Source organism: Hypanus sabinus, chromosome 5 (assembly GCF_030144855.1).
Source record: "Hypanus sabinus isolate sHypSab1 chromosome 5, sHypSab1.hap1, whole genome shotgun sequence".
Classification (NCBI taxonomy): Eukaryota; Metazoa; Chordata; class Chondrichthyes; order Myliobatiformes; family Dasyatidae; genus Hypanus; species Hypanus sabinus.
The window spans coordinates 150,265,519-150,288,194 of NC_082710.1; the positions used below are offsets into that span (position 1 = coordinate 150,265,519).

The following is a 22,676-nucleotide window of genomic DNA, read 5'->3' on the forward strand; positions in this document are numbered from 1 at the left end:
AAATTCTCCTATTCTTGTTCCTGTTTCTTCTTTCAGCCAAGACTCGGGAGTTATTTGCATGGTTACTGTTAAATAAGGGGATAAAGGACAGGGCAGAAAGTGGTGATGTTCGAGTAAGTGAGTCAGATTTCTAATGATGGAATAGGGCTATGATAGCTAGTATTTTTGGCAGTCTGCTATTTTAGAACGTAGAGCAGCACAGGAACAGGATCGTTGGCTCACTGTGCCTGTGTCAACCACGATGCTAAATTAAACTAATCTGCCTGCATATGGTCTGTATGGCAGTTTAAATGGTTTAGCATGAATTAGATGGGCCAAATGGCATGTTTCTGTGCTGTACTCTTCTATGACTGTATATCCACACATACCCTGCGTGTTTATGTGCCTCTATAATTGCTTCTTAATAGCCACTCTCATGTCGGTTTCCAGCAGAACATATTTAAAGTTGAGTTTATAGTGATTTGTACAAGTACATATATGCACAACTGCAATAAAATAATTTACCTGCAGCAGCGTCACAGGCACATTGCATCAGATACTCAATATTCACAGGTAAAACATAAATATACATTATGCACAATTATTACAAGAAAGAACACAATTAGAACAAAAAAGGTCAATTTTAGTGCTGTGCTCCTGATTTTGTTATACTGTGGTGATGATTAGGGTTGTGCCAGTTGGTTCAGAACCAAATGGTTGAAGGGAAGTAGCTGTTCTGAACCTAGTGGTGTGGGATTTCAGGCTTCTGTACCTCCTGCCTGACGGTAGCTGTGAGAATATGGCATGGCCCTGAAGATGTGGATCTTTGGACGGCTTCCAATTGTACATTTTTCTGATTGAAGATTAGGTTTTATCCCCACGTGCTCTAAGGTGCTGCATAGTTTGAGTTGTTTCTGTTGAAGGATCAAAAAACCTAGAACAGCACTGATGGCTGAGGTAGAAATATTTTGTGTACTGTTCAAGTGCAAGGCCCTTGACAAAAGCTCTTCCTTACATAAAATACCCTTTTTTTTGCTCCCACTGGGATCCTTCTAGGTTCAAAATAATGGCACTTCTTGCCTATATGGTTGCAATATCAGTCACAGTGGTGCATTTTTGGCTATGTGCCTGCGGAGAAACCACTGGGTTACTCCAGTTTTGAGTGGAGTATAAAAATTGAGACCACCACTCCCAGTCATGCATTGGAAAGAGTTCGTAACATTAGAGATACTGATTTTAAGCTGAGATGTTACACTGAAACCCTCTGTCTGTTGTCTCATGTGAGTATAAAAATGCCCAAGATTTGAGAAAAAGGGGAGTTTTCTCAGTGTCCCTCTTGATAGCATCACTGAAGAAGAGTTTCTCATGTGTGGCCTCCGTTGATCGTGGTCGAGCATGGGTACCGTGCCTCTGGTAGTCACCAGAAATGGCTTCTCCAGGGCGCAAGCCAGGGCAGAGTTGATATGGAGATCCATCTGTTGACCATGCAGTGGGACCCCCCCTCCCCATGCTGATGACAGGTCCAAAGGAAGGATGAAGGTCGATACAGTTTGATGCCAGCAGCATCGCAGGAGTTGCCTTTGGGCAAGTCAGCTGCCTTTGGGACTCTTGACTCCAGAATTTTCCTCGGGGTTTACTCCCAAAGCCTTTCCCGTGAGTGGGTATAGCCGCAAGGCAGCAAAGATTTGAAATCGGAGTTTTCCCTCTCCTAGATGAGCTACCATCTATGGTTAACGAGCCCTATCTGCCCGGAGCAACTGGTTTTAAGGCGCCAGTGGCCCGCCTTTGCCCCTTCTCCTGTCAGTGAGACAGCTCTGCTGGGCATAAGAACTATGCCACACGAACTATGCCAGGAGTTGGACTTGGTTATCAGAGGCTGTTTGAGATGTACGCCATGAAGAGCATTTGTTTAGCAGTGGGAGCTCGTCCCCACTACAGCCCTTTGGCTATGACTACCCTTGGTATTGCTGTATATGGGTGAACAGATGACACATATAGGAATTATTAGGAGGTTGCTGAATACAGATGGTCTCCTGTATCACAGCAGTGTTAATGCTTCAAAGCAACTGACTTGATTTTAAGTCATTCTTGTGTGCCCCAAATTTGTGTAAGGCAGCTAATAATTCATGGAGACACAAGAGATTACAGTTGCTGGATGAACTCAGCAGATCAGGCAGCATCTTTTTAGGTGAAGGGGCAGTTGATATTTGGGTAGAGGCACTTCATCTGGACAGAAAGATAGAGGAGAGATAGCTAGTTTAAAGATGGGAAGAGTGGAGTAAGAGCTGCAGGTGATGGGTAGATCCAGGTGAGGAGGGGTGATAGGAGGGTGGAGGAAGGAAGAATAAAGTCAGTCTAGTTTATTGTCATCTGCACAAGGATGTGTATGCACATGTGCATTGGAAATCTTGCTTGCAGAAACATCACAGACACATAGCATCATAGGCGCCGTGGTAGCGTAGCAGTTAGCGACACGCTGTTACAGCTTCAGTCCGCAGTTCAGTTCTGGCATCATCTGTGAGGAGTTTGTACATCCTCCCTGTGAACCATTTTGGTGTTCTCCAGATGCTCTGGTTTCCTCCCACAGTTCACAACATGTACTGGTTAGTAGGTTAATTGGTCATTGTAAATTGTTCTGTGATTAGGCTATAGTTGAGATGCTGGACAGTGTGCTTCATTGGACTGGAAGGGCTGTTCCACGCTGTATCTCTAAATTTAAAAAAATGCACCATTCACAAGAGAAACATAAATTAAACAGAATTTTTAACAAGAAAGCACACAATTAGAACAAAAAAACTTCATTTTAGTGCAAGGTAGTCATAGTGTTGCTAAACTATAGTGCTTAGCATTGTGTCAATTGATTCAGAGATTGAATGGTTGAAGGGAAGTAGCAGTTCCTGAACCTGGTGGTGTGGGACTTGAGGCTTCTGTTTGAATTTTGCTGTAAAAAGATGGTATAGCCCGAGTCTTGGGGACTTTGACAGATTGAGGCAGTGCATCCTGTAGGTAGTGGGGAAGGCTGTGATGTATTGAGCACAGTCCACTGAGCTCGACAGCTTCATGTGTTATTGTCAGTCAAACTGCTGTTCTAGACTATGATAGAACCAGCTAGGATCATTTCAACAGTACTTCTATAGAAGTTTGTTAGGGTGTTCAGTGACAAGTTGAACCTCCTTAACCTCTCTTGATAGTCAATACGCTAATACACTTTCCTTATGACTATGTGTGCTGGGTCATGGACAGAGGCTGAGAAGTGATAGCTGGAGGCAACAAAGTTACAGAGAGAAATGACTAATAATTCATGTTTGTTCTTTATCAGACTATTGTCTGTGAGGGAATGAAAGATGTTTTATAAATTTTGAAATGTCCACAGGTTGTAGCTGAGGTGAAGTCTTGTTTCGTTTTTGGGATATTGGTTAATGTACTATGAGAGATCTTAATCCTGCTAATCTTTACTATTGATTTGAGTAAAGGCAGAGAGCTTGGAGTTTTGCAACTCATTTTGCAACTTGACAGCTGTGATGGACAAATATCTTTCGCAGAATGCAATTTTTATTAATGTAAATACCTGAACCTTGTATTAATTTTTATGTCAAAATTGTGAAAAGAATGAAATCCTACTAGTGCAGTGTCAGAGTTGGTGCTGATGAATTGTGGGTGGTGAATATACTGCTTGACAATCAAATCCAATGATACAGACTCTTATGGCAGTATACAGACATTTTGATTGGCCGAGGCCAATCTCGGGAGTGATTTGCAAGTAAAACAGTACATTAAGGGATGAGGAACTATCCGACGATGTAGTTAGGTGAGAAGAAATTTTAAGGAGTTTAGTAGTCATCATTGAGTTTGAAAAGCCATACTACAAGGAGCTCCACTGCATCTTTGAAAATGCTGGAAGCTGCTGGGGTAGTGAATCGAGCAGCAGGGTGGAATTTTTGATGTTTCAAGTCAAGACCCAGCATCGGGATTGAGAGAGGAGAGAGCCGATGTAAGGGAGAGGAGGAGGGGTGAGAGGGGCAACTGGTAGGTGATTGGTGGACCGAGGTGGGGGTGTAGGATGATGGTAGATGGAGCCAGGGAAAGGAATGGGTTGAGAGACAGAAGAGTGGAGGATGGCAAATAGAGGTGGAGCCAGGTGGAGAGAGGGAAGGGTGAAGGTAGAAATAGACTGGAGTGTAATGTGGGAACCCAAAGGCTCCCCATGCTGGAATCTGGTAAGTAAGTACGGTGATCATGAGAACAATGAGGGGAGAGGTGACAGGTAGATAGAGCCAGATGTGGGGGGGGGGGGGGGGAGAGAGGTAGGGAGATCAGTGGATGACATGGATGGGATAAGGAAGGGTGTGTACATGTGTGATAGAGGAGGTATTGAAAAGGAGTACAAAAATGGGAGCATAGAGGGAGAAAGATGGGGGGGAGGTGAATTTTACTGGAGGTGTGGGTTACCTAAAGTTGGAAAAGCCAGCATTCATTTAATTTGGGTTGTAGACTAGCCAATAGGAGATGAGCTTGGAGATGCTTCCAGTGCTGGGCTCAACCACCTCTTGAGACGTTCTCAGAATGCTACCCCCCCCCCCCCCCCCCATGCAAATAGTGTGGATTTCTGCCTTGTAACTTTCGTAATTTGTTGGTTTTTCAGGTCAACTCCACTGTGAGCATGTCAGGGATGCATGGCGTCAGCAGTTCCGATGAGGCACAGTTGTCACGGGGGGTGTACCCAGCTGGCTCCACCACCTCATCCTTGAGACGTGTCTGTTCCATTTGTGGAGACAGGTCTTCAGGTAAAATGTGCCCAGGGTTAAATACAGACTAGTTCTCTAGGACTGATAGTTGTACCAAATCCACAGTGTGAGTTTGTGATTCTGGTCTGCGCTGAGTGAATTACTGTGAGTGAGTGTGACTGAAATTTGCCCTTGTACTCCTGACTTGAATAGTCAGCCTGGATTTGAGTTTCTTCTGGTTGTTCAGCCTCTCTCAGGTGGTGTCTGTTGGCCCTGTGTGGTTGGTTCTCTGGAGTGATGCAATATGGCAGTCTTGGAGCCGAGAAAGTTGAATGGGTACAGCTCAGGGATATAAATAAATTGCCGCACATGTCCCCTATGAACTTCCCCCTTTTCACCTTATATGCATGCACTCTAATATGAGGTATTTGGCTTTGGTCTGTTTGTCTGCCTTTCTATTTGAAGTACTTGGATGAGATTTCAAAGAAAGACTAGACCACAGTTTAGTGGAATTGTATTGTCCCATGATTTAACTCAGCAAATAGGATCGGGGTTAGAACTTGCACCCTTTAAATTGGCTTTGTATTCAGAATGAACATGGATAGTTATCTATCACAAAGCCTTATTTGTGCTGCCCTCACCCTCCTCCTGCAATTCCTTATAACTTTCTGTCCGGAAATCTAAATATCTCCTCCTCTGTGTCAGTGACTTCGCCTCAGCAGTCCTTAGTAGTGGTGCATCCATAGCTCTAAGTGAAGTAATTTCTCTGTATCTTTGTTCTACACCTCCTGCCCTGTAACCTGAGAGTATAATCCTCTCAGTCTAGACGTGCTCAGCCAGAAGAAACATCCTCACCACATCCTGTCTATCAAACCTTGTCAGCATTTTGCAAGTTTCTCTCTTTTTCTTCTGAGCTCTTGTGAATACAAACCTAGTTAACCTAATCCCTCCTTGTCCAGAGGAGAGTTGGCAACTTGTAAGTGTGTTCTTGGATAACATCAACACTGAACATAATACTCTGTGTATATTCCCCTGTATAAATAAGAGGACAATGCCTCTGTACTCAACACTCATGGAGAAAGCCAACATACAGTGCCTTGAATAAGTATTTAACCCCCACAAATATTTCCACATTTTATTGTCTCATTTCTAAATTTAAAGTTTGTTAAAGTCTCATTTTTTTGAACTAATCTATAAAACATTGTGCAACATGTCCAATAAAAAAGAAAAATATGAAAACCTGTCAACAATTGATTTAAAAAAAAAAGAAAAAAACAAAATTGTGAGTCTAAAAAGTATTCATCCCCTTTGTAAGGACTTTTCTCGGGTGCAATATACAATATACTGCATTAATTTGCCAACACGCAACTTGTTGATGTAGAAAATTGGAGGATTACCTGTTTTCAATGAATTCATAAGAATAAATAATAAACTCAAGTCTGCAGATGCTAGAAACCTAAAGTAATACACACAAAATTATGGAAGGACGCAGCAGGTGAGGCAACATCTAATGAGAGGAATAAACAGTCAACGTTTTGGGCTGAGACCTCCTTCAGGACTGAAATGGAAGGAGCAAGATACCCTCTTGCTGAGTTCCTCCAACATTTTGTGTGTATTCCATAACAATAAATACCCTCTCTCTCTCTGTAAGGTCCAACAACATTGGTAGATTTTCAACAGACCAAACCAAAATGAAGACAAAATGAGCATTCAAGACAAGTCAGATAAATGATAAGAGAGAAGCACAAATCTGGGAAGAGTACAAGACCATCTCAAACAAGCTCAGAGCTCAGTGCAGTCCATCATGAAACCATAGCCACACCACATGTGTTAGGCTACCCCTCCAAACTTAGTTGGTGGAGAAGAATGGCATTTGTAAGAGGGGCTACTGTGACACCAACATTCACTCTGAGTGAGCTGCAGAAGTCAGTGACTGAAACTGGAGATGAAGTTCATGGCTCCTCACTCATGGCCTTGCACAAGAAGGGCATTTATGGAAGAGTGGCAAGGAAGAAGCCCTGGATTAAAAAAATCATATCTTTGTCCATAAAGACTTTGAAAAGTGTCACTTATAAGATACTGTAAAGTTGTGGAAGAAGGTCTTGTGGTCGGATGAGACAAAGTTGGAACTTTGCAGCCTCAACCTAGGCGTACATGTGGCATGTTTAATACTGCGCATCAACTAGATAACATCATCCTTACTGTAAAGGATAGTGGAGGTAGCATCATGCCATGGGGATTCTTTTCAGCAGTAGGGACTAGAAATCTGGTCAGGATTGATAGGAAGAAAAAATGCTGTTAAATACAGAGAGATCCTGGATTAAAAACCTGCTAGCCTCTGCCAGAAAGCTTAAACTGTGGAGAAAGTCTGGCTTTCAGCGGGACAATGGCCAAAGCATACTGCCAGAGCAACAATGGGGTGGGTTCAAATGAAGAAAATTGATGTCCTTGAGTGGCTCGGTTAGTTCTGACCTTAATCCGATGGAACATCTCTAGCAAAATCTCAAGATTGCTCTCCTCCATGCTTCCCAACCAATCTGGCTCAGCTTGAGGAATTGGGAAATCTTGCGCCATCACTTTGTGCAAAGCTATCAGAGACTTAACTGTAACCCATAAAACACAAGAGCAGAATTAGCCATTCAGTCCATCAAGTGTGCTATGCCATTCCATCATGCTGATCCTGGATCTCGCCTTATCGTTTGATTCTCTGACTGAACAGAAAACTATTGACTTCCGCCTTAACAATACCCACAGACTTGTCCTCCACCGCAACCTGTGGCAGAACATTACACAGATACTACACTCTGGCTAAAAAAAAAAAATTCCTCTTACCTCTGTTCTAAAGGTTCATCCCTCAATTTTGAGGCTGCGCTCCCTAGTTCTGGATATCCTCACCATAGGAAACAACCTCTCCACATCTACCCTATCTAGTCCTTTCCATTTCTAGTAGGTTTCAATGCGAACCCCCTGCATTCTTCTAAATTCCAGTGTGTACATGCCCAAAGCTGCCAAACGCTCCTTATATGTTAACCCCTTTATTCCTGGAATTTTTCTTGTGAACCTCCTCTGGACTCTCTTCAATGACAACACATCCTTCCTGAGATATGGTTGACATACTCCAATAAAGCCTCAGCATTATCTCCTTGCTTTTATATTCTATTTCTTTTGAAATAAATGCCAACACTGCATTTGACACCTTTACTACAGACTCAACCTGTAAATTTATCTTCTGGGAGTCTTGCATGAGGACTTCTAAATCTCTCTGCACCTCTGATGTTCAAATCTTCTCCCCTTTTAGATAATAGTTGGCACTATTGTTTCTTTTAACTAAGTGCATTATCATACGTTTCCTAACACTGTATTCCATCTGCCACTTTTTTGCCCATTCTTCCAGTTTGCCTGTCCTGCTGCAAAAGCATTGCTTCCTCAGCACTATCTACCCATCCAGCCATCTTCATATCATCTGCAAATTTTGCCACAAAGCAGTCAATTCCATGATCTAAATCATTGATAAGCATTGTGAAAAGTAGCGGTCCCAATACTGACCCCTGAGGAACACTACTAGTCACTGGCAGCTAACCAGAAAAGGCCCATTTTATTCGCACTCACTGCCTTCTACCTGTCAGCCATTCTTTCAAACATACATACCAGTATCTTTCCTACAATATCATCGGGTTATATCTTGTTAAGCAGCCTTGTGTGGCACCTTATCAAATGCTTTCTGAAAATCCAGGTAAATGGCATCCACTGCCTCTCATTTGTCCACCCTGCTTGTTACTTCCTTGAAAAACTCCAACAGATTTGTCAGAGAAGATTTCTCTTTACAGAAACCATGCTGACTTTAACTTATTTTTATCATTAGTCTCCAAGTTCCTTGAAACCTCATCTTTAATAATAGACTCCCAACACTTTCCCAAACACTGAGGTTAGGCTAACTGGCCTATAATTTCATTTCTTTGCCTCCTCCCTTCTTTAAAGAGTAGAGTGACATTTGTAATCTTGCAGCCCTCTGGGGCCATGCCAGAATTAAGTGGTGATTCTTGAAAGATCATGACCAATTCAGCCATTATCTCCTCAGCAATCTCTCTCAGGACTTCGGGATGTAGGCCATCTGGCTCAGGTGACATCCACCTTAAGACCTTTGAGTTTGCCTAGCAATCTTTCCTTTGTAATAGCAATGGCACTCACTGCTGTTCCCTGACACTTAATGGACCTCTGGCACACTGCTAGTGTCTTCTACAGTGATGACAAATGCAAAGTACCCATGAAGTTCATCTGCCATTTCTTTGTCCTCCATTAATATCTCAGCAGAATCATTTCTAGTGCTCCAATATAAACTCTCACCTCCCTTTTACTCTTCATATAACTGAAGAAACTTCTGGTATCCTGCTTTATATTATTGGTTAGTAGTCTGCCCTTGTATTTCATCATTTCTTGTAGCTATTTTTAGTTGCCTTTTGTTGGATTTTTAAATGCTTCCCAGTCACTTTTGCTACTTTATATGTCTTTTCCTTGGCTTTTATGCAGGCCTTAACTTCCTTTGTCAGCCACGGTTCTCTAGGCCTGATATTTGAGAACAACTTCCTCAGTGGGACATAGCTATCCTGCGCCTTGTGAACTATTCCCAGAAACTTAAGCCATCTTTGCTCTGTCATCATCCCCGCCAATATCCTCCTCCAGTTTACCTGGGCAAGCTCTCTCTCGTGCCCCTGTAAATTCCCTTTAATCCATTGTGATACTGATACATGTGACTTAGGATTCTCCCTCTCAAATTGCAGTATGAATTCAATCATATTCTGATCACTGCCTCCTAAGGGTTCCTTTACATTAAGCTTCTTACTAAGATCAGGGTTATTACACAACAGATAGCTTTTCCCTGAGTAGGCTCAAGCACAAGTTGCTCTAAAAAGCCATCTTGTAGGCATTCAACAAATTCCGTCTCTTGCAATCCGACACCAACCTGATTTTCCCGAACCCCTTGCATATTGAAGTCCCCCCCATTACAATTGAATTAACCTTATTACATCCCCTTTCCAGCTCTCTTTTAAATCTCAACTCCACATCTTGGCTACTATTTGGAGACCTATATATTCCCATAAAGGTTTTTTTTTACCCTTGCAAGTTCTTAATTTTACTAGAAAGATTCAATATTCTCTGACCCTCTGTCACCTTTTTGTAAAGATGTAATTCCATCTCTTACCAACAGAGCCACACCACCGCTTATGCCTTCTTGCCTGTCCTTCCAATACAAAGTATATCCTTTGACATTAAGCTTCCACTATGGCCTTCTTTCAGCCACGACTCGGTGAGGCCCACAACATCATACTGACCAATCTCTAATTGCACCACGAGTTTGTCCACCTTATTCAGAATACCACTTGCATTTAAATACAGCACCTTCAGTTCGGCATTCTTCATCCTTTTGAATTTTGCCTCTGTGGTACAATTTAACTCTTTGCTCTGTTTGCATTTGCACCCAGTCATTGGGCTGTCCTTCCTTACATTCATGTTACATCCATCATTCTAATTGTAAACCTGCTGGCTCATCCTCAGCTCTACCTTGCTGATTCTCAAAAGATTAATGGCTGTAATAGCTGTTCAACTAAGTACTGAGCAAAGGGCGATGAATACTTCTGAGCAGCTAACATTTCAGTTTTTGAATTTTTAGTTTTTCGTGTTTTCCCTGTTTTTTGGGCTCCACTATGGAAAAAGATGCAACTGATTCAGAAATAAAAATTCTCAGTTAAATTGATCAAAATACCTGATTGTAGTCCTCAGTTATGTGAACAAAGGATTGGAGTCTGAATGCTTTTCCAAGGCACTGTACCATTTGAGTTCTAACTGCTTGCTGCCTCTGCGTGTTTCCTTTCAGTTTCTGGTGTGCAAAGGCACCCACATCTATTTCCACAACAACTTTTCCAAATTCATTATGACTGGAATAACACACTGCCCCTTCTGTGTTGTATGAATGCTTGAAGTGGAGTAAATGAGGTGATCTGGAATCTCTGAATTAATTAGCTTGATCTTTTTTATGGGGTGTGTGGGTGCAGTTGATATACAATAAATTTCACATTTTAATGTGCCTTGTGTTCACAGTCATCAAAAAAGCCACAGTGATGTTTCAAGCGGCAGTCAGCTAGTTTTCTTATCTAACTAGTTCGTTTGAAAGATAAAGATTAAAGATTAGCTTTATTTTTCACTATGATATTTCACATATAGTGAAATGTGTCATTTTTGTATCAAATCGAATCTGCAAAGATCGTGCTGCAAGTGTCGTCAAACTTCTGGTGGCAACCTAGCATACCCGCAACTCACTAACCCTAACCTATGTGGTTGGAATGTGGGAGGAAACCGGAGCACCCAGAGGAAACCCACACAGTCATAGTGAAAATGTATAAACTCTTTACAGATGGTGGTGAGAATCAGCGGTGGGTCCGTATGAAGGGTCTTGGTCCAATTTGTTGTCATCTCTTTATTCCTTTCCTTAGACGCTGGGTGACCTGAGTTCCTCCAGTATGTTGCCTTTATCTGGATTTCCAGCATTTTTAGAATCTCTTATGTTTATGAATCTTGATCTTACAGTTGGCATGCTGTAAAGCATTGTGCTAAATGCAACACTATTGTGTCACATTATTGTGTCTCAATAATTGGCAACTTCTAGCCCACCAAACTCATGCAAAAATCAGTGGGTATGCCAAAGTGGAGTTGCATACGGAGGCATGAATTTGGTTCCCACTACAGCAATTGGAGTAACTAGTTGAAGTGGTAATCTTTTAACATAGTTGGAGATCAGGTAGGGCCACATCATCCATCTATGGGTGAAGAAAAAGGACAGGGAGCTCTGGATATTGAGGGTTTGGTCCAAAGGTGAAAGGGAAGCATGTGGTAAGTAGAGGATATTGAAAATGGGAGCTGGCCTTCAGGAGTATGGAGTGGTTCAGGGAGAGGGGAGGTTGCTTAAAAAATCAGGAAGGTATAGGAAGTTCATGAAATATTATTGGCATTGAAGATGAAGGAAAATTGCAATGAGTTTTGCAAGTATGTGAAGGACACAGTGGTAACCATGGAAAGTATAGGGCCCCTTAAGGATCAAAGGGACAATCTGTGAATGGAATGAATGAAGTCTTATCTGTAATCATTACAGATTATAGTTGGAGATTAAGACTATAAGAGCTAAGAGCAGAACTGGGCCATTTGGCTCATTGAGTCAGTTCCACCATTCAATCACAGCTGATTTATTATCCCTTACAACCCCATTCTCCTGCTTCTCCCTGTTACTAATCAAGAATCTATCAACTTCTGTTTTAAGTGTACCCAATGAACTGGTCTCCATAGCTGTCCGTGACAGTGCAGCTGAGATGGCCAATTCTAGAGCATGTTAAGTTTGAAAAGGAGGTAAAATTCTGGTGCAGAAGTTTGGAGCCCTTGGGATCCAAGGTGAATTAATAAACGATCCATAATTGGTTTAATGATGGGAGACATGGGGTGATGGTGAAGGGCTGCTTTTTGTGACTGGAAGGTTTTACACAATAATGACTTGGATATGAATATAGATGTAGTATTAGTAGGTATGCAGATGACATGAAATCCGGTGATGCTGTTGATAATAAAGAGGGCTATAGAATGATACTGATCAACTGGTGTATTGGGCAGGGAAATGATAGATGGAATTTAATCCCAAGAAATTGTGAGGTCATTCATTTTGGTAGGTCAAGTAAGGGTCTTGATGTACTATATACCACGAGTAGTAGCGCCCTCGGAAATACTGAGGAACAGACACCGGTGTATCAATCCAAGGATCCCTGAAGATGGCAGCACAAGTAAATAAGTTGGTGAAAAGAGGCATACCAGATGCAAACCTACATTTACTGAGGCAGAGAGTATGAGAAGGAGATTTTGGTACAACCTTATAAAATGTTGTTTGGACTGCAGCTGGAGTATTGTATGCAGTTCTGGTCATCACAGTGTGGGAAGCATATGACTGCACTGGAGAGGGTGCAGAGGAGATTCACCAGGATGTTGCCTGGATGGAGTAGCATAGTTATGAGGAGATACTAGAGAGGTTGGATTTATTTTCATTGCCGTGCATGGGGTGTGGCATGTCCTGCTAGAGGTATGCACAGTTAAGAGGGCAGAGATTGAGTAGGTAATAAGAAGTATTTTCCCCTCGGCAGAAGTGTCCAAGACCAGTGGGCAAAGGTTTAAGGTAAGGAGTAAAATTCAGAGGGAATCTGAGGAAGAATTTCTTTTCACGGGAAGGTGGTTAGAATCTGGAATGCACTGTCTGGGAGGGAGGTGGAGGCAAAGACTCTCTGTGCTTAGGAGCACCATGGTAGCAAAGGAGTTACTATAATGCTATTACAGCTCAGGGCATCAGAGTTCAATTGTAGTGTCACCTCTAAGAAAGTTCGTACCTTCTTCCAGGTGTGAGAGGTTTCCTCTGGGTGCTCCAATTTCATCCCACAGTCCAAGGATGTAGGTTAATTGGCCATTGTAAATCAGAATTGGGTTTATTATCACCAGCATGTGTCATGAAATTTGTTAACTTAGCAGCAGTTCAATGCAATACATAATATAGAGGAGAGAAAATAAATAAATTACAGTATACATATATTGAGTAGATTAAAAATTGTGCAAGAACAGAAATAATATATATTATAAAAGTGAGGTGGTGTTCGCGGGTTCAATGTCCATTTAGGAATCGGATGGCAGAGGGGAAGACGCTGTTCCTGAATCGCTGAGTGCTTGCCTTTAGCGTCGTACTACCTACCTGATGATAACTGTGAGAAAAGGTTTTGCCCTGGGTACTGGGGGTCCTTAAGAATGGATGCTGCCTTTCTGAGACACTGCTCCTTGAAGATGTCCTGGGTACTTTGAAGGCTAGTACCCAAAATGGAGCGGACTAAATTTGTGACCCTCTGCAGCTTCTTTTGGTCCTGTGCAGAAGCCCACCCCCCACCAGACAGTGATGCAGCCTGTCAGAATGCTCTCCACGTCCAACTAGAGAGGTTTTTGTGTGTTTTTGTTGGCATATCAAATCTCTTCAATCTCCTAATGAGGTATAGTCACTGTCTTGCCTTCTTTATAGCTGCATCGATATGTTGGGACCAGGTTAGGTCCTTAGAGATATTGACACCCAGGAACTTGAAACTGCTCACTCTCTCCACTTCTGACTCCTCTATGAGGACTGGTATGTGTTCTTTAATCTTACCTTTCCTGAAGTCCACCATCAGCTCTTTCATCTTATTGACATTGAGTGCAAGGTTGTTTCTGCAACACCCCTTCACTAGTTGGTATATCTTGCTCCTGTACGTCCTCTCATTTCCATCTGAAAATTTACCAACAATGGTTCTATCATCAGCAAATTTATAGATGGTATTTGAACTATGCCTCGCCACACAGTCATGGGTACAGAGTAGAGCAGTGGGCTAAGCACACACCCCTGAAGTGCGCCAGTGTTGATCATCCACAAAAAGGAGATGTTATCTCCAATCTGCACAGATAGTGGTCTTCCGGTAGGGAAGTTGATGATCGAATTGCAGAGGGAGGTACAGAGGCCCAGGTTTTGTAACTTCTTAATCAGGATTGTGGGAATGATGGTTTTAAAAAGTGTGAGTTGTAGCTGTAAATTGTCCAGTGATTCAGCTAGGGTTAAATTAGTTGCTGTGTGGAGTGGTCTGAAGGGCTGTTCCATGACAAATGAATAAATAAATCAATCACATCTGAATGAGCATTTGAATTGCCAAAGTGTATATTGCTTCTAACCAGTGGGATTGGTATAGATGAGTGTTTGATAGTCAGTATGGGCATGATGAGACGTGGCCTGATTTGTGCTGTTTGGCTCCAAGACTTGATAAATAATTCTGGATTTTTCTCATAACCAATTAAGGAAAGACCCAATTGTCAAGAAAAACCCACTGGCTTCCTTACCCAGTCTGGCTTTTTCAGACCCATTAATGTAATCAGGTGTATACATAGGATAGATTGTTAGTTTTGTTTCTAAAGATTAGCTTTATTTGTGACATGTACATCAAAATATTGAAACATACGATGAAATACTTTGTCTGCACCAATGACCAACACAGCCTGCAGATGAGCTGGGGGTGGGGGCAGGCCACAAGTATCACTGTGCTTCTGGTATCAACATAGCATGCCAACAACTTACTGATTCTAACCCATACATCTTTAGAATGTGGCACCTGAGGAAAACACGCAGTCTCAGGGGGAACGTACAAACTCCTTACCCGAATCTTCTGATTGCAGTCTTTCTTCCCTCAAGTTGGGTGAGACTAGAACCACAGGCCATAGATTTAAACTGAAAGGTAAAATATTGAAGAGGGAATCTGAGGGGGAACTTCTTCACTCAGAGGGTGAGACAAGTGTAGAACAAGCAGGTAGATGGGACTAGGTATAAGACGAAGCTGGCACAGATTAGATGGACTGAAGGATCAACTTATGTGCTGTAGTGCTCTGATTCTTTGACTTTGTCAGCAACAGTCTCAGTTCTAAGGCGATGAAAAGTGGGCAAGAAATGCTGGCCTTCTCAATGATAAGCACATGGGATTCTGTAGACACTGGAAACACAGAGTTACACAAGATGCTGGAGGAACTCAGCAGGACCTGTTACAGGCAGAAGTTGTGCAGGCTGGGCTTTCATTGGAGCCTAGGTGACTGAGGGGTGATGTTATCGATGTGTATAAAATCATGGGACGTAAGATGCACACAGAGAGTGAATGTACTCAGAAAGAAAATCAAACACTAGAGGGCATAACATGAGAGGGCAGACATTCAAAAGGGGTAAACCTTCTCACACAGAGGGTGCTTGGTATATGCCAGAGGATGTGGTAGAACCAGGTGAAGTTACATTGTCTACCTGGATAGGGAATATTTAGAGGTATATGGGCCAAACTCGGTCAAATGGGAATCACATGGGCAATGTGGATGAGTTGGGCCAAAGGGCCTGTTTCCCTGCTGTGCAATTCAATGGCACAACTCAAAATCTGTCTGACCTCTGGCTTGTGTCATGTGCAGGCAAACACTACGGCGTGTACAGCTGCGAGGGCTGCAAGGGCTTCTTCAAGCGCACTGTTCGCAAGGACCTCACCTACACCTGCCGTGACAGCAAGGACTGCACGGTGGACAAGCGGCAGCGCAACCGGTGCCAGTACTGCCGCTACCAGAAGTGCCTGGCCACGGGCATGAAGCGTGAAGGTAGGTTCGGCTCTGGGTGGCAGTGTTATAATTTTAAACCCCTTGTCCACACCACCGCTCTTACCCTGGAGGTCTCTCATTCCAATCTGTTCACCACCAGTCCTCTGGTAGGAGATGACACCTGGCGCAGAAAGGGGGTCATTTCATCAAACACCTTTGCTCCATTTGCCACAATGGTCAGGGTCTCCCGGTGACCAGCCATTTCAAATTTCACTTCCCATTCCCACACTAATATATCTGTCCACATTCTCCACTGCTTTGTTGAGTCCAGACACAGGCTAGAGCAGCAACATGTCACATTTGCTCCAATCTGATGGTGTGAACATCAATTTCTCTGACTTCTGGTAACCACCGTCCACTGTTTTCCTCTCCTCCCCCTCCCCCCATACCTTTGTTTTCCCTGAATCCTGCAAACCTCTCAGCTCTTCTCTTTCCCCTATCCTCATAACCTGCCCTTAACTCCCACCGGTTCCCTCACCTCCTTCCCATCATCTGCTGTCCTCTCACAACATTCCTCCTGCTTCAGCCCTTTACCCCTTCCACCTATCACCTCCTAGATTCTCGTGTCATTGTCTTTCATTCCCCCCTCCCGCTCATCTATCTTTCCTCTCACTTGATCTCGCCACCTGCAGTTCTTGCTCCTTCCCCCCCACCCCACCCCACCCCACCGCCTTTTCATTCTGGCTTCTGCCCCCTTCTTTTCCTGTCTTGATGAAGGGTCTCAACCTGAAATATCGGCTCTTTATTCCTCTCTATAGATGCTGCCTGACCTACTGAGTTTTTCCAGCATTTTTGTTTGTTACCACTGATAAGGGGTCTTCATGGCAACCTTGACTTCCAGTTGTCTCACAGTGTGGAGATTAGATACGGGACTATCCTCCTTGAGCACAAACCTGCTAATCTATTCCCTCAGCAAACACAAAAAATGCTGGTGGAATGCAGCAGGCCAGGCAGTATCTATAGGAAGAAGTACAGTCAATGTTTCGGGCTGAGACCCTTCATCAGGACTAACTGAAAGAAGAGCTAGTAAGAGATTTGAAAGTGGGAGGGAGAGATCCGAAATGATAGGAGAAGACAGCAGGGGGAAGGATGAAGCTGAGAGCTGGAAAGTTGACTGGCAAAAGGGATACACAGCTGGAGAAGGAAGAGGATCATGGGACAGAAGGCCTAGGGAGAAAGAAAGGGGCAGGGGGCACCACAGAGAGACGGAGAGCAGGCAAAGAGTGACTGTGAGAGAGGCAGAGAGAGAAAAGAAGAAAAAAAAGGGGAAAATAATAAAGGATGGGGTAAGAAGGGGAGGGGGTCATTTACAAAAGTTAGGGAAATCAATGTTCATGCCATCAGGTTGGAGGCTACCCAGATGGAATATAAGATGTTGTTCCTCTAACCTGAGTGTGGCTTCATCTTGACAGTAGAGGATAGACATATCAGAATGGGAATGGGATGTGGGATTAAAATGGTGGTCACTGGGAGATCCCGCTTTCTCTGGCGGACAGAGCGCAGGTGGTCAGCGAAACGGTCTCCCGGTCTGCGTCGGGTCCCACCAACGTATAGAAGGCTGCACTGGGAGCACCAGCAGACTCACAGGCGAAGTGTCGCCTCACCTGGAAGGATGTCTGGGGTCCTGAATGGTGGTGAGGGAGTAGTTGTAAGGGTAGTGTAGCACATACCCACAAGGGTAAGTTTGGATCCCTTCGGTGGGAAGGGATGGGGGGGGGATAAATGGACAAGGGAGACGCGTAGGGAGCGACCCCTGCGGAAGGCAGAAAGAGGGGTGGTGGCAGGATCCTGTTGGAGGTGGCAGAAGTTATGGAGAATCATACGTTGGACCCAGAGGCTCATGTGGCGGCAGGTGAGGACAAGGGGAACTCTATCCCTGGCAGGGTGGCGGGAGGATGGGATGAGAGCAGATGTGCATAAAATGGGAGAGATGCGTTTGAGAGCAGAGTCGATGGTGGAGGAAGGGAAGCCCCCTTCTTTGAAAAAGGAAGACACTTCCTTCGTCCGGGAATGAAAAGCCTCATTCTGAGAGCAGACGCGTCAGAGACGGAGGAATTGAGGGAAGGGGATGGCATCCTTGCAAGAGACAGGGTGGGAAGAGGAACAGTCCAGGCAGCTATGAGAGTCCGTAGGTTTATAGTAGATATCAGTAGATAAGCCATCTCCAGAGACAGACTGAAAGATCAGGAAAGGGGAGGGAGGTGTTCGAAATAGACCAGGTAAATTTGAGGGCAGGGTGGAAACCGGAGGCAAAGTTGTTGAAGTCAATGAGTGCAGCATGCGTGCAGGAAGCAGCGCCGATGCAGTCGTCAATGTAGCAAAGGAAAAGTGGGGGACAGATACCAGTATCCCATGATCGTTTACCTTCTCCAGCTGTGTATCCCTTTTGCCATTCAACTTTCCAACTCTTAGCTTCATCCCTCCCCCTCCTGTCTTCTCCTGTCATTTTGGATCTCCCCTCCCCCTCCCACTTTCAAATCTTTTACTATCTCTTCTTTCAATTAGTCCTGCCGAAGGGTCTCAGCCCGAAATGTCGACTGTATTTCTTCCTATAGATGCTGCCTGGCCTGCTGCGTTCCACCAGCATTTTTTGTGTGTGTTGCTTGAATTTCCAGCATCTATAGATTTCCTCGTGTTTGTGTTTTAAAATCTATTCCCTATTTCCTATTCCCCAGACTACCAACACAGAATCAGGCCCTTCATTCCACACTGTCTGCGTTAAACATGCTGCCAAATTAAATTATTCCTGTTTACCTGCATGTGGTCTATACCATTCTATTCTCTGCCTTTGATGCATCTCTCTAAATGTTTTTTAAACATTGTTACAATACCTGCTTTCAACTGCTTCAGTTGGCAGCACATTCTAGACACTTAATTGCTCCGTGTAAAACAAAAACTTACTATGTAAATCTCCTTTAAACTTCCCCTCTCACTTTAAAGATATGTCCTCAAGTATTTGGTGTTCCTACCCTGGGGATAAAGCTCAAATTATCTATTCCTCTCATGATTTGATAAATTTCTATCCGGTTGCTCCTCAGCCTCTAATGTTCTGGAGAAAACAGTTCAAGTTTGTCCAGCTTCTCCTTGCGGCTAATATTTTCCAATCCGGTAACAACCCGGTAATCCTTTTCTGTACCCTCTGCAAAGCCTCCACATCCTCTCTGTAATACATCTACCAGAACTGCAGACAATACAATTATTGTGACTTCACTGGAGTTTTATACAGCTGCAACATAACTTAATAGCTTTAACACTCAATGCTGTCACTGACGAAGGTATGTATGCTGTATACCTACCTTATCCTCTTTCGGGGAGCTACAGACTTGCGCCCCAAAATCCCTCTACATCTGTACCCCTAAAGGTCCTACCACTTACTGTATGCTCTTTCCTCACCAAAAGCATTTTGTGAAGTTTTGTGGAGGCTTGACTTGGTATGGATCAGTTCGGGTTCTCTCAGGTACGGCGGGTTGGAAGATCACATCGAGGCAGAATGTGAATTTGTACTGCGCCTTTCCCAGAACATTTCACTGCCACTGAAGGACTTCACAGTGTTGTAAACTACAGACCGTCCTCCCCAGATTTAACAGACGTCTGTTAATTGGAAAATTCACGAATATCATTGAATGATAACCACACATTACAGTATTGTATTGGATGGCATCAAAAGCACATAAGATGAATAAGAAAAAGTAATTACTAAAAGTGGAGAGAAAGCAAACTAATTCTGCTGTCATAGGAATGTATCAAGCTACATTTGACTTCAGTATTGACTTCAATTACTTCAAAATTTGAAATAATATGGGAGTGCATTCATATGTAGAGGTGGCTATAAGTCAGGCGTTCATAACACAGTGATGGCCGAGAATTAAGAGACACATCAAGCTCCTACTACACCTTTTGATGTGATTTAGATTGGAGGGAGTGGGAAGTATTGATACAAGGTTCCTGCCTTTCTGTCAAAATGGGGATTTCAACGACCACGAGGGGAAAACGCAATCAAAATGCTAAAGAAAACTCAGCAGATCAGGCAGCCTTTATGGAGGGAAATAAGAAGTCCAGGGTTTAGGGCCAGGATTCTCCTTCAGTAATAGTGAGGGGTCAACAGGTTTGACATCTCATTTGAAAGATGTCTCCTCTGACGAAACAGTGCTGTCTTGGCATGTATGTGGAGTGTTATCGTGGGGTTGTGGGACTTGAAGCCTTGCCCTTACAGGAGCCAGAGGCATTTTGACTGATTCTTGGGTAATGGAACCCCTGACAGAACTGGTGAGATCAGCTGCACAGAGGGGACCCTCACCACTCCTGGACCATTAATCCACCAATTAGTATAGCACAGATGGAAGCCATTAGGCCCATCGAGTCCATGTTTGCTCCTAGAGGAGCACTCTCATCAGACCCAGTTTCCTACTCTCTTCCTTGCAGCCCTACAAATTACCTTCCCTTATGTTGAACTAATCCCCTCCTGAAAACTGTGATGAATGGTCTTCACCTCTCCCACTGACACTGCTGCAGCTTGTAATTCCTGCCTGCACAAAGATTTTCCGAAACCATTAACATGCATCAGGGGTTCTGTTCCAAGGTGATCCTTTAGGAATTCCTGTACTCTGTTCTGTTTCTTATTTCTAATTACAATTTCTGCTTCAAATTAGGATGTCATTTGCAGCTATTATTTTCAACTTGTCCCATGTAGATGTTGAGGCCCCATTAGTTCCGTAACTCACTGCTCCTGTGTTGGGAGCCAATTTATCCTTGTTTGTTGACTGTTGATATACTGCTTCTCTTTGTGTACAGCCCTGGCTGCTGTGGTGGATCCTATTCTAATAGGTTTCCTTCCCTCAATTCAGAGTGGTGAATCTGTGGAATTCTTTGCCACAGGCAGCTGTGGAGGCCAAGTCTTGATGTATATTTAAGGCAGAAGTTGATGGATTCTTGATTGGTCTGGGGAGAGGGCAGGAGATTGGAGCAGAGAGGAAAATTGAATCAGCCATGATGAAATGGTGGAGCAGACTTGTGGGCCAAATGACCTAATTCTCCTCCTATATTTTATGGTCTTATTCCAACCCAGCCTCTTCCATCTGTCCCTAATTCTTACCACAGCCCCCCCCCCCCCCAAGAACTTTATCCAACCCTTCGCATCCCCACCTTCTGCTAAACTGGCCCACCCTGTGCCACTCCTATCTTGACAGCAGCTCCTCACTCCCACACATAGACCACTTGCAAATCCCACCCTCCCTAAAAGTGTACTTGCCCCCCCACCCCAACCCGCTGGTGGTATGTACCTGCAAGATTCCATGGTTCTGCTCCTTCCCCTAGCCGTCCAGGAGGAGAGGCAGCGGAGCAGGGAGAGGGGTGAGGAGGCGGAATCCACTAGTGGAGCCAATGATGAGATGCCGGTGGAGAAGATCCTGGAAGCGGAGTTGGCCGTGGAGCAGAAGCCAGACCTGCAGGCGGATGGATCGGCGAGTGACATGACTTCGGTAAGAGTAGTGGGGTGGCAGTGAAGCCTGAAGCTGGATCTCTTGTGTCGGCAGTGTGTCCTGTTGTCCGGGGTCTGGGCAGGTTGTCCTGTCACTTTGCTGTATCATCAGCTGCGTAATTTAAACAAATCATCAATTGTAATCATAATTCTCCCATCTTTTAATGTTTCTACTGTTCCACCATCCAAGTCTTTGGACCTGGTACTGAAAATTGGTGTTGTTTTTGCTTTATTATTATTACATGTACAAAAATACAGTGAAAAGCTTGTCTTGCATGCTGTTCATACAGAACAAGTCTTTACACAGTGTGCTGAGGTAAAGCAAAACAGAACAATAACAAATGCAAAATAAAGTGTAAATCTACCAAGAGGGCAGTGCAGGTAGGGAATATAGTGCAAGAACATAACAAGTGAGGTCAAGAGTCCATCTTATCTTTCAAGAGCTCCGTTCAAGAGTTTGATAACAATTGAGCTGAAGCTGACCTTGAGTCTGGTGGTACATGCTATTCAGATTTCTATATCCTCTACATGAGGTTGAGGGGAGAAGAGAGAATACCCAGGATGAGTGGGGTCTTACTCTATACTTCTCGTTGCCTCACCAAGCCAGCTAGCATAATCAAAGTCCATAGTGGGGAGCCTGGTTTTGAGCTATGACTATAACCCTGAAATTTCTTGTGGTCTTGGGCAGAGCAGTTGCTATACCAAACCATTATGCATCTGGATTGGTAAGCCGTACCAAGCCATTATGCATCCGTGTAAAAATTGGTAAGTGTGAACAGGGATATGCCAATATTCTTTAGCCTTCTGAAGGATTGGAGTCACTGGTGAGCTTTCTTGGCCACGGCATCTACGTTGTTGCATCATGACAAGCCATTCATCAGGACCTGATGAAGGGTCTCAACCCTGAAACGTTGACTGTTTTTCCTCTCCATAGATGCTGTCTGACTTGCTGAGTTATTCCGTTCTTCCAGTTTATTTTGTGTGTGTGTGTGTGTGTGTGTGTGTGTGTGTGTGTGTGATCTAGATTTCCAGCAACTGCTTATTCTCTTGTTATTATGACATAGACAGGAGCATGTGGACAATGCCTAACTCTTTTGTTTAGGTTTTGGGTTACATTAAAGCTCTAAGTGTGGCATATTCAAGGATTTTAAGGACTTTATGGGGAGGTGATGCTAAGTTGTGATAGTGTGAGACTTGGAGGAAAATATTTGTCTTGGGGGCATTAAGTGAGAATGCCACCAAGGCTCGTGTAGGAATAGGGCTGGCAAATTTTCCTGACTGTTGGA

At 43.7% G+C, this 22,676-nt stretch overlaps 1 protein-coding gene across 3 annotated transcripts in view; it reads left to right on the top strand.

Annotated features, from left to right (window-relative positions):
• Positions 1–22,676, top strand: part of rxrba (retinoid x receptor, beta a) — a 69,252-nt gene that overhangs the window by 25,840 nt on the left and 20,736 nt on the right. For all 3 annotated transcript variants that reach the window (XM_059970636.1, XM_059970637.1, XM_059970638.1), the window contains 3 exons: positions 4,622–4,763; positions 15,735–15,914; positions 21,228–21,391. In XM_059970636.1, coding sequence (XP_059826619.1) covers positions 4,622–4,763; positions 15,735–15,914; positions 21,228–21,391 — 486 coding nt within the window. The remainder of the gene's footprint in view (positions 1–4,621; positions 4,764–15,734; positions 15,915–21,227; positions 21,392–22,676) is intronic.